Source organism: Mirounga leonina, unplaced genomic scaffold, assembly GCF_011800145.1.
Source record: "Mirounga leonina isolate KUSES-001 unplaced genomic scaffold, KU_Mleo_1.0 Mir_127, whole genome shotgun sequence".
NCBI classification, from domain to species: domain Eukaryota; kingdom Metazoa; phylum Chordata; class Mammalia; order Carnivora; family Phocidae; genus Mirounga; species Mirounga leonina.
The window spans coordinates 14,705,306-14,722,238 of record NW_023270316.1 but is presented as its reverse complement, the minus strand read 5'-3'; the positions used below and the strand labels follow the sequence as shown (position 1 = coordinate 14,722,238).

At 37.2% G+C, this 16,933-nt stretch overlaps 1 protein-coding gene across 3 annotated transcripts in view; it reads right to left on the bottom strand.

The window, feature by feature from the left end:
* Window positions 1–16,933, bottom strand: part of UGGT2 (UDP-glucose glycoprotein glucosyltransferase 2) — a 177,980-nt gene that overhangs the window by 58,563 nt on the left and 102,484 nt on the right. For all 3 annotated transcript variants that reach the window (XM_035003168.1, XM_035003169.1, XM_035003170.1), the window contains 6 exons: window positions 15,316–15,480; window positions 14,840–14,963; window positions 14,646–14,744; window positions 12,235–12,329; window positions 7,339–7,545; window positions 3,357–3,488 (listed from right to left, as the gene is read on the bottom strand). In XM_035003168.1, coding sequence (XP_034859059.1) covers window positions 3,357–3,488; window positions 7,339–7,545; window positions 12,235–12,329; window positions 14,646–14,744; window positions 14,840–14,963; window positions 15,316–15,480 — 822 coding nt within the window. The remainder of the gene's footprint in view (window positions 1–3,356; window positions 3,489–7,338; window positions 7,546–12,234; window positions 12,330–14,645; window positions 14,745–14,839; window positions 14,964–15,315; window positions 15,481–16,933) is intronic.

Here is a 16,933-nt window from a genome sequence, read left to right as displayed (position 1 = left end):
TAAAATAGATATCATCATTCCCTCTGTCCAAATGACATTTCCAAACCAAGTCTCATAGAGGTCATATAATTAATGGTGCAAATGGAATTTGAATCCAGACTTGTTTGGCTAAGAAAAAGGCCTTGCTTGTTTCTCTACCCTCTGCTACCCCTCGTCTTTCACCAATTTGTAAACATGTAAGTTAATAACAGTAAATTTATTGTAATTATAGTAACAGAGTTATTTAGCATTTTATTTAATACTAAAAATATATAATTTTTTAATTCTTGAGCATATAGTAAGAAAGTATAGATGATTGCTGCCCCCAGTTTTAATCATTACATTAAACAATTTGACGTTGAGTCTGTTCCAGTTCTAACAAACGTTTGGACAGGTTCAGAATGAAGGCTCATTCTAAAATGTCAGATTTCAAGCACTGAACTATCTGGTTCAGAGTTGTAACTATCTGCTACAATTGCTGTGATTATTGTGCTTTTTAAGTATTACTCTGAGACAGAGTAATAAGCTAAGTATTAAATTACAGCTCATAAATCACAGTACTTCTTTTCAGATATACTTTTCAATTTGAATCACAGTTCCATAAATAAAAAATAATAAAATTATAATTTTTCTATGAACACAAAAGTCAACATAATTTGACTTAATATCCATCTCCAGCCCCAACCTCTCCCCTGAATTCAACTCATACGTTCAATTGCCAACCCAACAAGCTTCAGTGGAGGTCCAGACCTGACCACTGAACTCTTCCTACGTACAGAATGAACTCTCTTTCCCTTTCCACTCCCTCCTCAACAACCCCACTCTGTCTGCAGACTTCCTCACCTTAATACAGGGCAACTCCACTCTGCCAGTTACACAGTTCTCTCACATCCCACGTCAAGTCTGTCAGCAATTCCTGTTCACTCTTCCTCCAAAATATATCCCACAGCCACTCCTCACTACCTCCACGAGAGCCATTCTGGTCCAAGCCACCAGCATCTCTCCCCTGGGCTACTGAAATAGCTCCCAACTGGCTTCCTGATCCCCTACAGTTTATTCTCAACATAACAGCCGCTAGAGATCCAAATAAAACATAAGTCAGATCATGTCAGTCCTCTGTCCAGAACTATGTGCTTCATGACTCATTTAGCATAAAGCAGGAGTTCTTAAACGGTCTATAAAACCCTACATCATCTGGTAGGCAGCTACTTCTTGGAGCTTCTCTTCAGACCACTCTCTTTGTATCTGCTATTCCTAGAACATACAGCAATCATCTCACCTTGGGACCTTTGTCCTTACTGTTCCCTCTATCTAGAACATTCTTCTTCCAGATATTCCACATGGCGTGCTCCCTCACCTCCTCTGGTTCTCTCCAAATGACACTTTATCAATAAGGATGCTACTTGTTCTCTGTTGCTGCCCACCAAAATATAAACTTCATGAAAACATGTTTGTTCACTACTATACTCTCAGAACCTAGAAGAATGTTTGGTTCACAGCTGGTGCAAAATTAGGATCTGAATTTTTTTTTTTCAAGATTTTATTTAGAGAAAGAGAGGGAGAACTCAAGCAGACCCCGTGCTGAGCGTGGAGCCTGACATGGGGCTCAGTCTCATGACCCTGAGATTATGACCTGAGCCGAAATCAGGAGTTAGAGGCTTAACTGATGGAGCCACCCAGGTGCCCTTAGGATCTGATTAGTTTTGTAAATTTCAAGGAAAATGAAGAGAAACCTTTATTCTAGGAAAAAGAAACATAACTATAGCTAACATTTGTTATCACTAATATTGATGACAACTTATGAATTACATTAAACAATGACAAAGAAAACATAGGGGAGCTTTTTCATAATGTATTACCAAAAGGCAAGGTACTAGATACATCAGGTGTAATTTTTTACTCTTTATCCCTTAAAATGCCAGACAGAGCCAAAGAGAGCCACATACTATAAAACTGTTCTAAAAAGCTACATTTCTTCCCAAAGCAACTGTTAAAAAGAAAAAGCAATGCAATTTCTTGGCTTCCAAATACCTCACTATCAAATTCACAAATACTTTGTATTACTGTAATAATATAAGACAACTGTCCTCACTGATTTGTAAAACAGCACTGTACAAAGATGAACCTTTAGGAGCTAATGCAATTAGCTTGAAAACTGCTACACTGAAGCAGATATATTTGATCTGGGAAGTCTTGCAAATATGAGTCCCTCACTATTCTCCAATTCCTAGTGTTTATAGATTCAAGTAAGAAAGAACAGCATAATTTTAAGGGAACATGATATGGTAATAAAACATTAGCGAAATGTAGAAAACGGGCGCCTGGGTGGCTCAGTCAGTTAAGCGTCTGCCTTCGGCTCAGGTTGTGATCCAGGGTTCTGGGATTGAGCCCCACGTTGTTGGGCTCCCTGCTAAGCGGGGACCCTGCTTCTCCCTCTCCCTCTTCCCCTCCCACCCCTCTGCTCATGAATGCACTCTCTCTGAATCTTAAAAAAATGTAGAAAACAAAGAAAACGTTAAGAGTGTATTATAGCTTGGAAGACAATTTAGGTACATATAATTTGGTAGTTCAAGCAAAGATATGTCAAACACATTGCATTGATTGATATCTTAATAAATCTAAGCACCAGATTCAATTTTTTAAGACTTAAATCATTCCTGAGAAATAAAACCAGATTCTCATACTCAAAAAATAAGTAGATCTCATCATGAATTCTGTAGTTCTATAAAGATTCTCTAATTAACGAGAAAAATGTTTCTGATGTACCAAGAGAAAAAAGTGATATAAATTATACATACATATATACATAATAGGATTACAATTATGTATTTTTACAAACCAGACATGGCTATGTAGAGTAGAAAAAAGGGTTAGAAGGTAAAACAATAAACTATTAATAATAAATTTTATTAGGAGGGTAGGAGTAAGAGTGACTTTTCTTATAGATTTTAATGATTACATTAATAACTATTACTTTATACCTCAAAAATAACAATTCAATACTTTTGGAAGTTAACAATCAATTGTAGAGAAAAGCTGTAAGAAGAAAAACGTGTCACAGGGTACTTTCTGCCCCCACTCCAACAGTGGTTCTCAGTCTCAGTGTTGTAGTGGATACTAAGTTGTTCTTTCTAGCACTTGTATTAGAGCAAAACAAAAGCAACCCCCAGGAGACATTCTTACCCACCACATTCAACGATGCCATCCCTGGGGGATGTGGGAGTGTGCCCTTCCATTCACGCTGAGACCTGTGTGGTGCATCCAGCGTAGGAGCCCCATCCTCTGCAAGTGCTGCAGCAGGTGTGTTGGGACAGAAACAAACCTGAGACCCCCATCATAGGTCCACAGAAGAGTGAGCAACCACTTTTTCTACTTACTTTCCCATTGCTGACAATACCTATCTCTCCAGGACGCAACTTAAGTACATCTTGACAGAACAGCTGATGAGTTTGGAAAATATTCACTCCAACAGTGTTATATTTTTTCTCAAAAGCATTCTTATCCATCCCCTAAAGCATAGATTAAGAAGGATGTAATTAGTAAGAGAAAATATATTAAATCATTTTCTTAAAGCCTGCTTTAATATATTAATGCAAAATTTGAAATTATTCTAAATCTTGATTTTTAAAAGTACTATTTTCTTCTGCAACACTAAAAAAAGAATATTTCTTCCAAGTCAATTACGGTATCTGTACATCTTGTTACAAGTAGATATCATATGTCATCCATTCTTTGAAAATTTCAGGTAGATTATTGATTAGTAATATGCTAGGGGACATCAACGTAAATAAAATTTAACATTAAAGAAATGGAACAAATGTTTATTAAATTCTGAACTCAGTACCCCCATTTGGTACACTCGGTAAAAACAACTGTCTAAAATAGAAATACCCTCTCTCACCTCATTCTACCAATCTCACAAAACCAATTTAGTAATAATGCATTTTATTTCTGAAATACACAAGTAACCCTTGGTTAAAGTAAAAAAAATATATGAACATTCACAGAAAATAAACCACGAATAGGTTCTTCACATCTTCACACTAAGACACATTTCTCCCTATCAGTACTTATCAAACTTCAATGTGCCATCACCTGGTGCCTTGTTAAAATGTAGTTCCTACTTCGGAAGATCCAGGGTGAGGCCTTAAATTTTGAACTTTTTTTTTTTTTTAAAGATTTTATTTATTTATTTGAGAGCGAGAATGAGAGACAGAGAGGAGAGGGAGGAGGGTCAGAGGGAGAAGCAGACTCCCTGCTGAGCAGGGAGCCGGATGCGGGACTCGATCCCAGGACTCCAGGATCATGACCTGAGCCGAAGGCAGTCGCTTAACCAACTGAGCCACCCAGGCGCCCTAAATTTTGAACTTCTAACAGGTTCTTGGGTGTTCCCACGATGGTAGGAATGTTCCACTGCACTGTCCAATATGGCAGCCACAGCCATGGATGGTCACTGAGCACTTAACACGTGGCTAGTATGACTGGGGCACAGAATTTAAATTATTTATTTATTTAATTAATTCTAAAAAATTTATTATTATATTCAATTAGTCAGCATGTAGTACATCATTAGTTTTTGATGTGGTGCTCAACGATTCATTAGTTGAGTATAACACCCAGTGCTCATCACCACACGTGCCAGAATTTAAATTTTAACTTAATTTTAAGTTTTAAAGAACCACATTTAGCTAGTGGATACAGTAGTGGACAGTGCAGCCTTAGATCCTGCTTACTTCCAAAATCTCCATCTCAGTCATCCCGTCTCTGACCACAAGCTCCTGAATTTCCAGCTTATGCAACCTAGTGTCACCAGACCAACCATTACTCAATCCTTTCAGTCCTCCGCCCCTACCACTTATTTACTGTCCATCGTACCCTCCCATAGTTTTCCTCCTATATAAGTTACACCACAAACTCCCTTACCACAACAAAAACCTTCCATGCTTCGCTCCCTTGAATGCTTCCCTGAATTCACATTCACCTGGCAATTCCCCAACTCTGTTTAAACACAACTCTGCTTCCCCTGCAACTAGAACCAAACTGTTAATACAGCTAGAGAAAAACATGCAACTAAGACTGATCTCACTTTCAATTTGGGTCACTAACATCAAGTGGGTCCTCAGAAACCTTCCCATGCTAATATATTTAATTCATGTGCTCATTCTCAGAATAATAAAAAATATGTGGCATTTTCTCCTCTTTCCTCAAACCTCTAATAATACCTACTCTTACTCTAATAATTGGCAATGACTGGAATTTCTTTTGAAAGTGAATATAATTAGAAGTACTTCATCCTGCTACCACCAAATAAATCTACCCTTCTGCAACCATGCCCACACATTCTGCCTTCCTTCTGGTTAAAACAGATGAACAGTTCTTTTCTTTTCTTAAGACCAACAACTTGTCCATTGGATCCTGGCACCTCTTCTCTACTCAAGAACTTTGCTCCTAACTCTGCTCCCATCTCTCTGTATCATCCTTTCTCATTGTTTGGATGGACTGTGTCCATTAGCATACAAAACAGTGACATCTCCCCAATTTAGAAATTCTTGACCTCAAGTCCCGTTCTAGATACAAAATATTTCTGTTTGTGGTAAAATTAAAGTTTCTTAAAAGAGCTACCTATACTCACTATCTCTATTTCCTAGTTTCCCATTCTCTTTTCAATCTAGTTTACTTTTATACCTACTATTCCACTGAAACAATTCTCATCAATGACCACCTTAACAAGTAAATGGTCAATTATGAAGCCTAATTTCAGGAACATCTGGCATAGCTGATCATTCCCTCCTTGAAATATTTTCTCCAACTGACTTTCAGGATACCATACACTCCTGGTTATCTTCCTAACTCATTGGCTGCTCCATCTGTCTCCTTTACTGGATCATCCTTTTCTTGCATACTTCTATATGTTGGAATGTTCCAGGGCTCTGGTTTCAGCCTCTCTTCTCTCGCCCAACTCACTCCTGAGGTATCTGATCCAGTTTCTTGGCTTTAAGTTATATAGAATATTGGTAACTCTCAAAGTGTCTGACTCTAAAAATACCCCGACAACCCTGAATTGATTTCTACACTCATTAACTCAATTGTCAACCCAACATCTCCACTTGAATGTCCAACAGGAATCTCCAACATGTACAGACTTAACTCTTGATCCCTTATGTGTCCAAATCTTCTCTTCATCTAGACTTACCCATCTCAAAAAAAAGACACCACCATCAACTCAAGCCACTCAAGCTAAAATTTAAGGATATTACATTTTATGTCACATACAATTGATCAGCTAATCCTGTTGACTAGAGTTGTAACAAATACTATGCGCCAACTGCCTCACTATCTCTACCACTAGTACCTAGTCCAAGACACCATTATTTCTTGCCTGGATTATTGCAATAGCATTCTAACTGTTCATCTTATTTCCACTCTTGTCTGCCTGCTACCAAATCTTCACATGGCATCCAGAGTCATCTTTTTAAAGATTACTCACTTCTTCAAGATTCCTCAATGGTTTCCCATTATACTTAGGAAAGACTTCAGTTCCTTACCATGGCTGATAGGTGCTTGAGATAACTGGGTTCTGTTCCTGACCTCATCTCCTTGTACTCGCCACATCACTGTCTCTGTTTTGCTCATAATGATCTTCTGCCTATACCTCAAACCTGGAAAGCTGATCGCTGTAGCAGTCCTTTAGATTTACTGTGTTCCTGAATCTGGTACATTCTTCTCGCAGATTTTCCATGGCTTGATTTCTCATTTCAGACCTCTGCTTAAATGTAAACTCTTTAGAGATGCCTTCCCTGACCACTCCAGCTAAAAGAGCATCCCTCAAACTATCTACCCTCTTCTTTCTTTATATTGTTCTAGTACCATTCAGTTTGTCTGTCCTTCCTACTATCATGTAAGCTTCACAAAAGCAGGGACTCAATATATCTGCCTTGTTCACAAGTGTATCTCCACCGTCTGGCAGACAATCGGAAAATATTTTTGAAAGGATTAATGAATCTTCCTTCTTGAGGATCATCTTCCATCTTTAGAATTTCCCTCATACTGGATCCCTTCAGGGAAATACCTATTATTTACATAATCCTTTAACTCCCATTTTTCATTTAAGTACATGTGCTAACCAGAATGCCATCAACTTCAAGGATCACAAAGTGGTAGTAGTAATATTTGGTTTGCTAAAAGCCTTGATGCAAAGTCGTATCGTTTAATATTTATCTTTTTCCCGTATGAAGGAATGTTTATTATGCCCAGTTGATTATACTTATTTATTGATGTTTTTCAGGAACATGGTAACACTGGCTTACACTTCTTAAATATGCAACAGATACTTATTATTCCAAACAAATAGCTACTAACCTCAGTAAGAAATGTTTTAATTTTTTCTCCAGAGTAAATAGCCGTAGCAGTTTCTTCCCTTGCCAGTTTCCTGAGAAAGTTTCTCAAAAAGCTGTTTTTCTGTGTAAGAAAAGCTGCCAAAACTCCTCTAGAAATAGCTGTGTTCTCTTCATTTATTTTTGAAGTAGGATTATAAATAACCCCCAACCGACTATGAACACTTGTTTTCTGCAAAACACATTTATAGGTGAAAAAGATCAGTATCTCGCATATCTTTGTACAGCTGAACTTTTTTCTTTCTCATCAAGTTTGTTCAGTTTACCACACAGTATCTTTCACTGTAGATGATTTACCACACAGCATCTTTCTATGTGGACTGTCCTGAATGTGCACCTACTAACATAGCCTAAAAACAGCCATTGTAGTAACTCTAAGAGCTTCACCTCTTTGTATAAAGAGTGTTTTAGAATGCAATGTTGTTTAACCTCTTTTTGTGTGTGAAATAACACATATAAAACAAGACACAAAACATAAGTGTAGAACTCAATGAAATTAGCCCATAAAACTATAACTCAGGTGGAGAAACAGAGCACTGCAGGCAACCCAAAGTCATCTCTCATATACCCTGCCCGTTACTACACTTTCCCACTTTTCTAGAAACAACCACTACCCTGTTATTTATTGGTTGTATCATTCTTGCTTCTTTCTGGTTTATCACCTAAGTTTCATCGTTAAACATTTAATCTATTTTGAACTTCATATAAATATAATCCTATGGTGTGTATTCTTTCCTGTTCTGTTTCCACTTAACATATTGATTGTGAGATTTATCAACATTGTTTTGTGTGGCTGTAGTTACTTTACTTTTTAGGATTGTACAGAATTCCATGATATGAATATACTCTATTTTATCCGTTCTACTGATACTGGGCATTTGAATTTTTTTTTCATTTTGGTACTCTACAAACAGAGCAAGAAGAATACAGCACCAGCCATGAAGTCTTCTTGCCAGAACATGTTGAAGCTGAATCTAATTAAGCTTCAGACATAACTTCCAGTACAGAGGAGATGTAAGGGCTAAAGAACAAGTTAAAAATACTACAAGAAAAAAACCAAACAAACAGTGAAATTCAGAATGTGGGATTTTTCTACAAAGCAACTAGCTTGGTCTCTTTAAAAAGTCACCAGACAAAATGTAGATGTTACTGCTTTACAATAAAAGAAACTAATGAAATTTAATAATGAAATACATTGTGGGAAAAATGTTTGGGTCCTGGTTTGAAAAAAGAAAAAACATCTTTGTGGGAACAATTTAATGAAGACTTAGTACTAACAATGTGAGAGTGGTATTGCAGTTACGTAGAAGAATACCCTAATTCTTGGAAAATGCATGTTGAAGTATTAAGGGATGATATATGCTGATTTCTACAACTTTTTTTTTTTTTTTTAAGATTTCATTTATCTATTTGACAGAGAGAGAGACAGCGAGAGAGGGAACACAAGCAGGGGGAGTGGGAGAGGGAGAAGCAGGCTCCTCACCGAGCAAGGAGCCTGATGTGGAACTCGATCCCAGGACCCTGGGATCATGACCTGAGCTGAAGGCAGATGCCCAACGACTGAGCCACCCAGGCGCCCCTGATTTCTACAACTTACTTTAAAATGATCTAGACCATTCCTGCCCTTCCCCCCACAAACAGTTAATTAGATAAAACCAAATATGGCAAGATGTTAACAATTATAGAATCCAGGTGTTAGGTATGTAAGTGTTCATTACATCAGTCTTTTGAACTTTGTGTAGTTTTGAAAGAAAACATGGTCTTCAAAAAACAGACCCAGAGAACATGGTCTTCAAAAAACAGACCTAGAGAGCCATAAGGAGAGGCCCCAGTAAGATAAAGGCAGAAGTTAAAAACAAGCTGGCTAAAATGAAATGAAAATGAGAGGCTGAAAATATAATACTGGAAAGAATGAAAGAATGAAACTCAGAGCTGATACCACAGATAATTCAATTAATGAACTAGATTCGGAGTCAGCAAATTACAGCCTGGGGGGAAATCCCATCTGGAGCCTGTTCTTATATGGTCCTCCAGGTAAGAAAATGTTTGTTGAAATGATAGAGCAGCCACAGGTCTAACAGAGAGAATCAGAGAAAGAGACAGATGAAAAGAGCTGTCCTGGGATCACACTCATCCCTAAGGGTCTGTAAAACTGCATATATTCTACACTGGCCCCATTTAGGAAAATGAGAATGAGGCAGGGGACACACTTGGAGGCATTCCCTGAATAAACACTGCTGAATAAAAAGCTACTCTGAGGGCGCCTGGGCGGCTCAGTTGGTTAAGCGTCTGCCTTCGGCTCAGGTCATGATCCCGGGGTCCTGGGATCAAGTCCCGCATCGGGCTCCCTGCTCAATGGGGAGTCTGCTTCTCCCTCTACCCTTCCCCCCTGCTCGTGATCTCTCTCTCTCTCTCTCTGAAATAAATAAATAAAACCTTAAAAAAAAGAGAAAAAGCTACTTTGACCAGGCAACTCCGAGGAAGGCAGGTTTAAAAATAATTATTAAATCTATTCTGGGCAGTCTGGAAGACTTCATGCCAAAGGCTGGATCTTCTCAGGAGTAATGAAAAAGAGAAATTCCAAGACATTATTTCATGGGTGAATGTGGGGCAAAATCATAAAATCCCTGAACTGGGAAAGTAGCCTTTAAGTCAAGTACACATCCAACAGTAAACGGTGAACATCTAACCACTTACGGGGACTTAAGCACAAACTTTGAGCGGTAACTGGCTTTTGCTGACTCAGAGGCAGTCTCTAGGAAACCAAGATAAAAGATAAAAACAAGGAAAAAAGTCTAAGCAGGAACATCAGAGATAAACAATGAGAGGGAAACAGACAACAGAGTTAGCTCAGTCACATCACTAAACAAATAAATGATCAAACAAACAACGGGTAACCCTGGGGATGAGGTGATATTGGTATCCATATGTGCTCTGTATTATCTAAAATGTTTGGTTTTCAATAAAAAATTATGAGATAAGCAGTTAAACAGTAGAGTATGATTTATGCAAAGGAAAAATACCAAGCATTAGAAATTATCTTTGAGGGGCCTTAGATAATGGTCTTAACAAACATATAAATATGTTCAAAGAATTAAAGGGAACCATGTTTAAAGAATTAAAGGAGAGTATGGTAATAATAGTTATTACACTGAGAATAATAAGAAAGAGATAGAAATTATAAAAAAGAACCAAATGGAAATTCTGGAGTTGAAAAGTAAAATAACTGAAATGAAAAGTTCATTCAGAGGGGTTCAACAGATTTGAGTTGGCAGAAGGAAGAGTCACTGAGTTTAAAGATAAATCCATAGAACTAGAATCTAAAAAATAGAATGTAAAAAGAATGAACAAAAATTAATAGATCCTCAGAGAAATGTGGGACACCATTGTAACTATTGGGAAAATGCAGTCTGTCAGCCTCGCAAAGAACATGCTACCAGAAATTCTTGAGAAGAAAGAGAAGGAAGAAGTGACGTATTCCATAGATCCCAAATACCACTTTTTGGAATGTGCTGGTCTGAAGACCACTTAAAGAAGGCCACAGTATGTTCTGAGATTATCTAACATGACATGAAAATTCTCCTAGCTAATGTTATGTTTTGTTTAACATGTATTAACTATTTTTGATGTGGTAGAGCACCTCCAAGATGGCCCCTAATAATCCCCACTTCTTTGTACTCATGCTTTGTACTTACTCAGCTGAGTCACTCCTGAATTTTTAAACCCCAGACACTGGGAAAAAGAAATGTTTGTTGTTTTAAGCCATTAAGTTATAGGGTAATTTGTTATCAGCAACAGATTTACACTTAGCTAATATAAAACAATTTCATAAAATGTTTTGGTTTATGTTTCTTAGGTGTTTTTAATCTAGACAGATTTTTATGCTCCCATAGAAATAGAGAAGGTCTAAGAGTTTTTTGGTTTTTCTTTGCTTGTTTTTCTTAGAGAGAATGACAGTTGGGAGGGGGAGAGAATCTTAAGCAGGCTCCACACCCAGTGCAGAGCCCAACCAGGACTCAATCCCATGAACCCTAGGTCATGACCTGAGCTGGAATCAAGAGTCAGACGCTTAACTGACTGAGCCACCCAGGTGCTCTATATAGAAATGTATCCTACTGAAGTATATTGGTTTGTAATTCTCTAATAACAAAATAATTAAGGTTGATTTAAGGCTTAAAATACTCTTCAGTGAGATAAATTTGTTTTTTCTTAAATATTCAGAGAAATAAAGTGCTGCCTGATAACGTGATGAAAAATTTCTATTACGAATTGCTATTATTGCTATTGGTAAAAAGCAGATTTGGGGTCATCGATGTAATGGTAGGGTCTAGAACCATTCACTCTGATTTAATAGCCTTTTTATAACTGCTAAATCTTAGTTTTGGCTGCTACAACAAAGTAACCACAAACAGGGTGGCAACAACGGAACTGAAATTTATTTCCTACAGTTCTGGAGACTGGAAACCTGAGATCAGGTGCTAGCCTGGTCAGGTTCTGGTGAGGACCCTCTTCCGGGTTACAGACTATTGATTTGTCCTTGTATCTACACAAGATGGAAAGAGAGTGAGCAAGGCTCTCTGACCTCTTCTTACAAGAGCACTAATCCCATTCATTAGGGCTTTACCTCACGACCTAATTACCTCCTCAAGGTCCCACTTCCAAATACCATCACACTGCAGATTAGATTTGAACATAGGAATTTTGAGGGGGAGTTCCTGTCTTAAGTTTCCTTAGCAACAACTTGAGGTACTTAAAATGTTAATATGGAGGGGAATAAAGATTTAATGCATGTTCTTCATTTAGCTTTCTCAGAATTAACAAAAAATTAAAATTTTTACAGTAAGAATATCTAAATACTCACCATGAATTTTAATGCATTAAACAGCAGTTTTCGCCCAGATGGTTTGTCAAAATCAGCAATAATCCAGAGAGTAACTGAAGAAATTACATCATCCTCTGAAAGTTTCAAATAGTTTAGTCAAACTACCTCTTTTATTTTTTTTAAAGATTTTATTTTTTTGACAGAGAGGCACAGCGAGAGAGGGGGAACACAAACAGGGGGAGTGGGAGAGGGAGAAGCAGGCTCCCCGTGGAGCAGGGAGCCCGATACGGGGCTCGATCCCAGGACCCTGGGATCATGACCTGAGGCGAAGGCAGACGCTTAACGACTGAGCCACCCAGGTGCCCCCAAACTACCTCTTTTAAAAATCAAGCTAAAGCAGGGAACATTTCTAGTTAACAACATACATTAAAAAGTATTAAAATATTAAACTTAATTTTTTAAAAATACGCAAATATTGTTAAAAATTATGCACACATGCACATACACTGACATGCATATAAAAATACTAGAAGAGTGTTCTATAGGTTTATAGAAACTCAGATGCCAAAAAGAAAGAATAGTCCCTATGGGACATATCTGTGGAATACTTTTATTAGTAGACAAAAATTACATTATGCTTATTATGTTTTCAGTGTTGGCAAGCAAAACTATCTTCCAGCTACAGCTACATTCTTTTTAAACTGATACTTATACCCCACTATATGTAAAACTAGATACAATAAAGCTTATCAGTAGATATTAAAACAGCAATATTTTATTAGCTTACAATTCATTTACTTCAAAACGTCTGGCTATCATTAACTTGGTCTAATCTACATCATCTTGTGCCATCAACAGCAATACAGTTATTTTCTTCAGAAAAATTTGAAAATTTGGAAGCCACAAAGAGAAACAATTTTTAATTCTGAAGTCAGTTAAATGGGTTTAATTTCACCTAGGCTCAGCATCTGTCATCTGAAATAATACTTTTCTAGCCATCATTAGAACCTATAGAAAAATTAGTCCCTCTGATCACATGACCTACTTAAAACAAGTGCAAAAAATCTGCTATACCAAAAGCTTACTCCTGAATAAAAGTGAGGCTACAGTTACTACCATACTCAGGAATATCTATACAATATTATATAAAAACTGTAACAAAAAGAAGGTTAACATTGAGTCCACATTGAAGCAACTTAAGAGTAAGGCAGTAGTGGTACGTTCTTTTCAAAGAAAAGTGAAGAATTTTAATGCCTTCTTAACACCAGCACTTTTACCATCATAGTAAATTGAGAAATATTTCAGAAGTGCTAAGTAAATTTCTCACAACCATTATTTCTTTACACATTTACATAATTGCAAGAAAGAGGAAAGTAGGTGTTTCTCAGTTAATATTCTTTTAAATTGTTAGAGATTTAACAAAGGGCATTAATTATAGGCTAACTTACTCTGAGAGACAATTTTCGAAATACATCCCAGAACCTGATAAATAGATTTCTCCTATTTTTTATTCCCTGTTTCTGTTTCCTTTTCTCTTCACTAAACATAGTCAGGACCTTACTCTGCCATAACACAGAACTGCATTATATTTTATTATTTGTTGGATTTCTTGGAGACAGACCACTTTATGAACATAAAATCAAGGATCTGTTAGAAAATGATTCTGTGGCGATCTGGTCCACACTTGACCCCACAGCATTCTAAAAAACTGGCTGTGTGGCCTCTGCTTAAAACTCTCATATATAAAAATATACCCCTTACTACACAGTTCATCCTATCTTGAGATCACTCTCATTGTTAGATGACTGCTTTATACCCCGAGATAAAAAGCTGCCTTCTCTTATCTTACGTGTATTGGCTCTCATTTTTCTCTCTAGAGCAAAGATGGTCAAACAAAACAAAACGAAACAAAACCAACCAAACTCTACCTTTGTCTATCTGAATAAGTCACTGTCCTCTAATAAACATGCGGACAGACCCACTGCAGACTCCCCTGTCCAGAATAAATCCGTATTTCCAAGTACCTTCCTGTATCGGTCTCCCGTCCTTTGTTATAATCCTCAACATACGCAAAAAATCCAGATGTTGTTTAATCAGAGTGTGGAACTACTCTCCTCTGATCTGGGATTTATACTCTTATTCATGCAGTATAAAGTGTCAGTTAACACAGTCCTGAAAGGGTTTTACCACTTTCTAAAAAGGTGAAAAATGGAATAGCTTGCTTTGAGAAAAGGCAAAAAACCAAGATGAACTCCTGTGCATGTATGATCCAGTAGGGTCAAAGGCAGTTTCTCAGCACAATGCTTATATCCTAACAAACTACAGACTCCCTCGAAAACCAGACCCCTAGTCAAATAGCAACATACAAATTCATTATGCAACCACCTTACTAAAATTACAAATTTTGCTACTTTAGGAATAAAGTCAGGAAAATAAAATACGCTTATTACCTTCTTGGGTTAAATAATACATGTTCTCTGCTATTACAGCACTCTTATCTTGTGAATCCAAGAAAAAGAACGTAGAGAAATCTTCAACATCAGCAGTTACTGAAAATTTTCATATTAAATGTTAAATAACCAATTAATAAAACATTCACAACTCAATAAACATTTGTAGAAAGTATATGGAAGGATTATTTTACCTGATGTGGGTATTAAATTAAGGTACTGCCATTTTGTGTGCAAAATCAAAGGATTTAAACGGGGTACAACATTATTCTTTTCCATAAGGAAATCAATTACATTTGTTCGATCATTTAATGTGCCCTACAACAACAAAAATATTTCTTAGGTAACCTAGGCAATTTATATGTATATATTTTAAAGTTTTGCACAGAATACACTTAACTACTTCATCTAAAATAATAAATAAATAATGTAGGCAATTAGGATTCATACAATAAATTTTACAACAAATTTGCCTGTAAAAATTTGAATTTTCTTTCCAATAAAGCAGTTGATTCAATTATGCACAGGTAAACTTAATTAACTAATTACTACTTTTAAAGAAACTACTAAGTGATCAGGATGGGAATTTTTGCCATGAAAAGATGTTTTAATACAAAAAATCATTTTTAAACATCATTTATCATGTATTTTCTCATAAATGCTTACCTACCATGAAAACTTCCTTCTGTAAATTTATGGTTGCATCCATCATTCTGTGAAGAACACTTGTTTCCAGCTCTTCAGTATTCCGCTGTTCGAGCTTAAAGGGTTCTCCATTATAAAGGGCTTGAGGCAAAGGACCCAGACCAGTCATCTTATAAAAGCTTGCTCCTTCCTATTTAGTTCAAAAATGCCAGAGAGTTAAACTGAATATGGCTGTCTGGAAAAGAAATGCATATGAAAAACAAGGGACGGAAAGTGCCACATTTTTATACGCCATAGAAAAAAATGTGAACTTTGCTGATTTCACTTGTCCTTTCCAAACATTTTTTAAAGGAAAGTAATTTACCCACATACAGCAAGAATCAGGTAGCTTTTTCTGTAAAGGGCCAGCTAGTACCCATTTCAGACTTTGTGGGCCATCCAAACTCTGTCTCAACGACACAGTTCTGATGCTGCCATCCAGCTGTGATACCCAACACCTGGATGCATACCCACCGCTAGGTCCCAAGAAAACTGTGTATGTAAAGGCAGGCAGTGGGCGGGCAGGATTTGCTGACCCTTGTATAGAGTGTAACATTAAAAAAAAAAAAAAACAACCAAAACACCATTTACCTGTATCAGAGAGTCATTCATCCCTGCATTCATTTGTTTAATAAACATCTGCTGAATTCATGCCATCGGCACGAGGCTACACACTGTGAATACAGAGCTGAAAGTCTGCCCTCAAGCGGTTCACACAGACACAAAATAGATGTATGCACGCGCTTCTCTGGGAGCCAGAAAGAAATGTCTAGCCAAGCTTGAGTAAGGAGAGGAAGGGGTCAGAGAAGCCTCTGGGAAGGAGTGGCATGGAAAGTCTTAAAGGATGAGTAAACATTTGCCAGGAAGATAAAGTGGAAAAAGATATTCCCATGGGAAGTGAGACAGCATAGCAAGGAATGGAGGGGAGGAGAGAATACAGCATCTTTAGGCAATGGCCAGTAATTTTCTGTGTCTACAGGGGGCAGAGTTACATATGTGGGTGTGGTCAGATACAGGGGCAGAGACCAGATCCTGAAGGTGCTCAACATCTGGATTTTATCTTGTGAGTGATAAAGTGTGACTAAACAATTCATTTGCTATTCAAAACTATGTATTATTATAATTATTATTGCCAACATTCTCAAAATTACTCTGTGAAGCTAAGTACTACCATCACATCCATTTCACAGATGATGACATATGACCTCCAGCACCACCCAGCTACTGCATTTTATTTGAAAAATTTTTTTTAATTTTTCATGTTTTTACTTAAATTCCGGTTAGATAACAGTTAACTGTAATATTAGTTTCTGGTGTAGAATTTAGTGATTCGTCACTTACATACAACACCCAGTGCTCATCACAAGTGCCCTCCTTAAAGCCCATCACCCAGTTAACCCATCCCCCTGCCCACCTCCTCTCCAGCAACCCTCAGTTTGTTCTGTTGAGAGTCTGTTTCCTGGTTTGCCTCTTTTCTACCCCCGCCATGTTCATCTGTTTTGTTTCTTAAATTCCACATGTGAGTGAAATCATATGGCATTTGTCTTTCGCTGACTTACTTCACTTAGCATAATTGCTCTAGCTCCATCCACATCGTTGCAAAT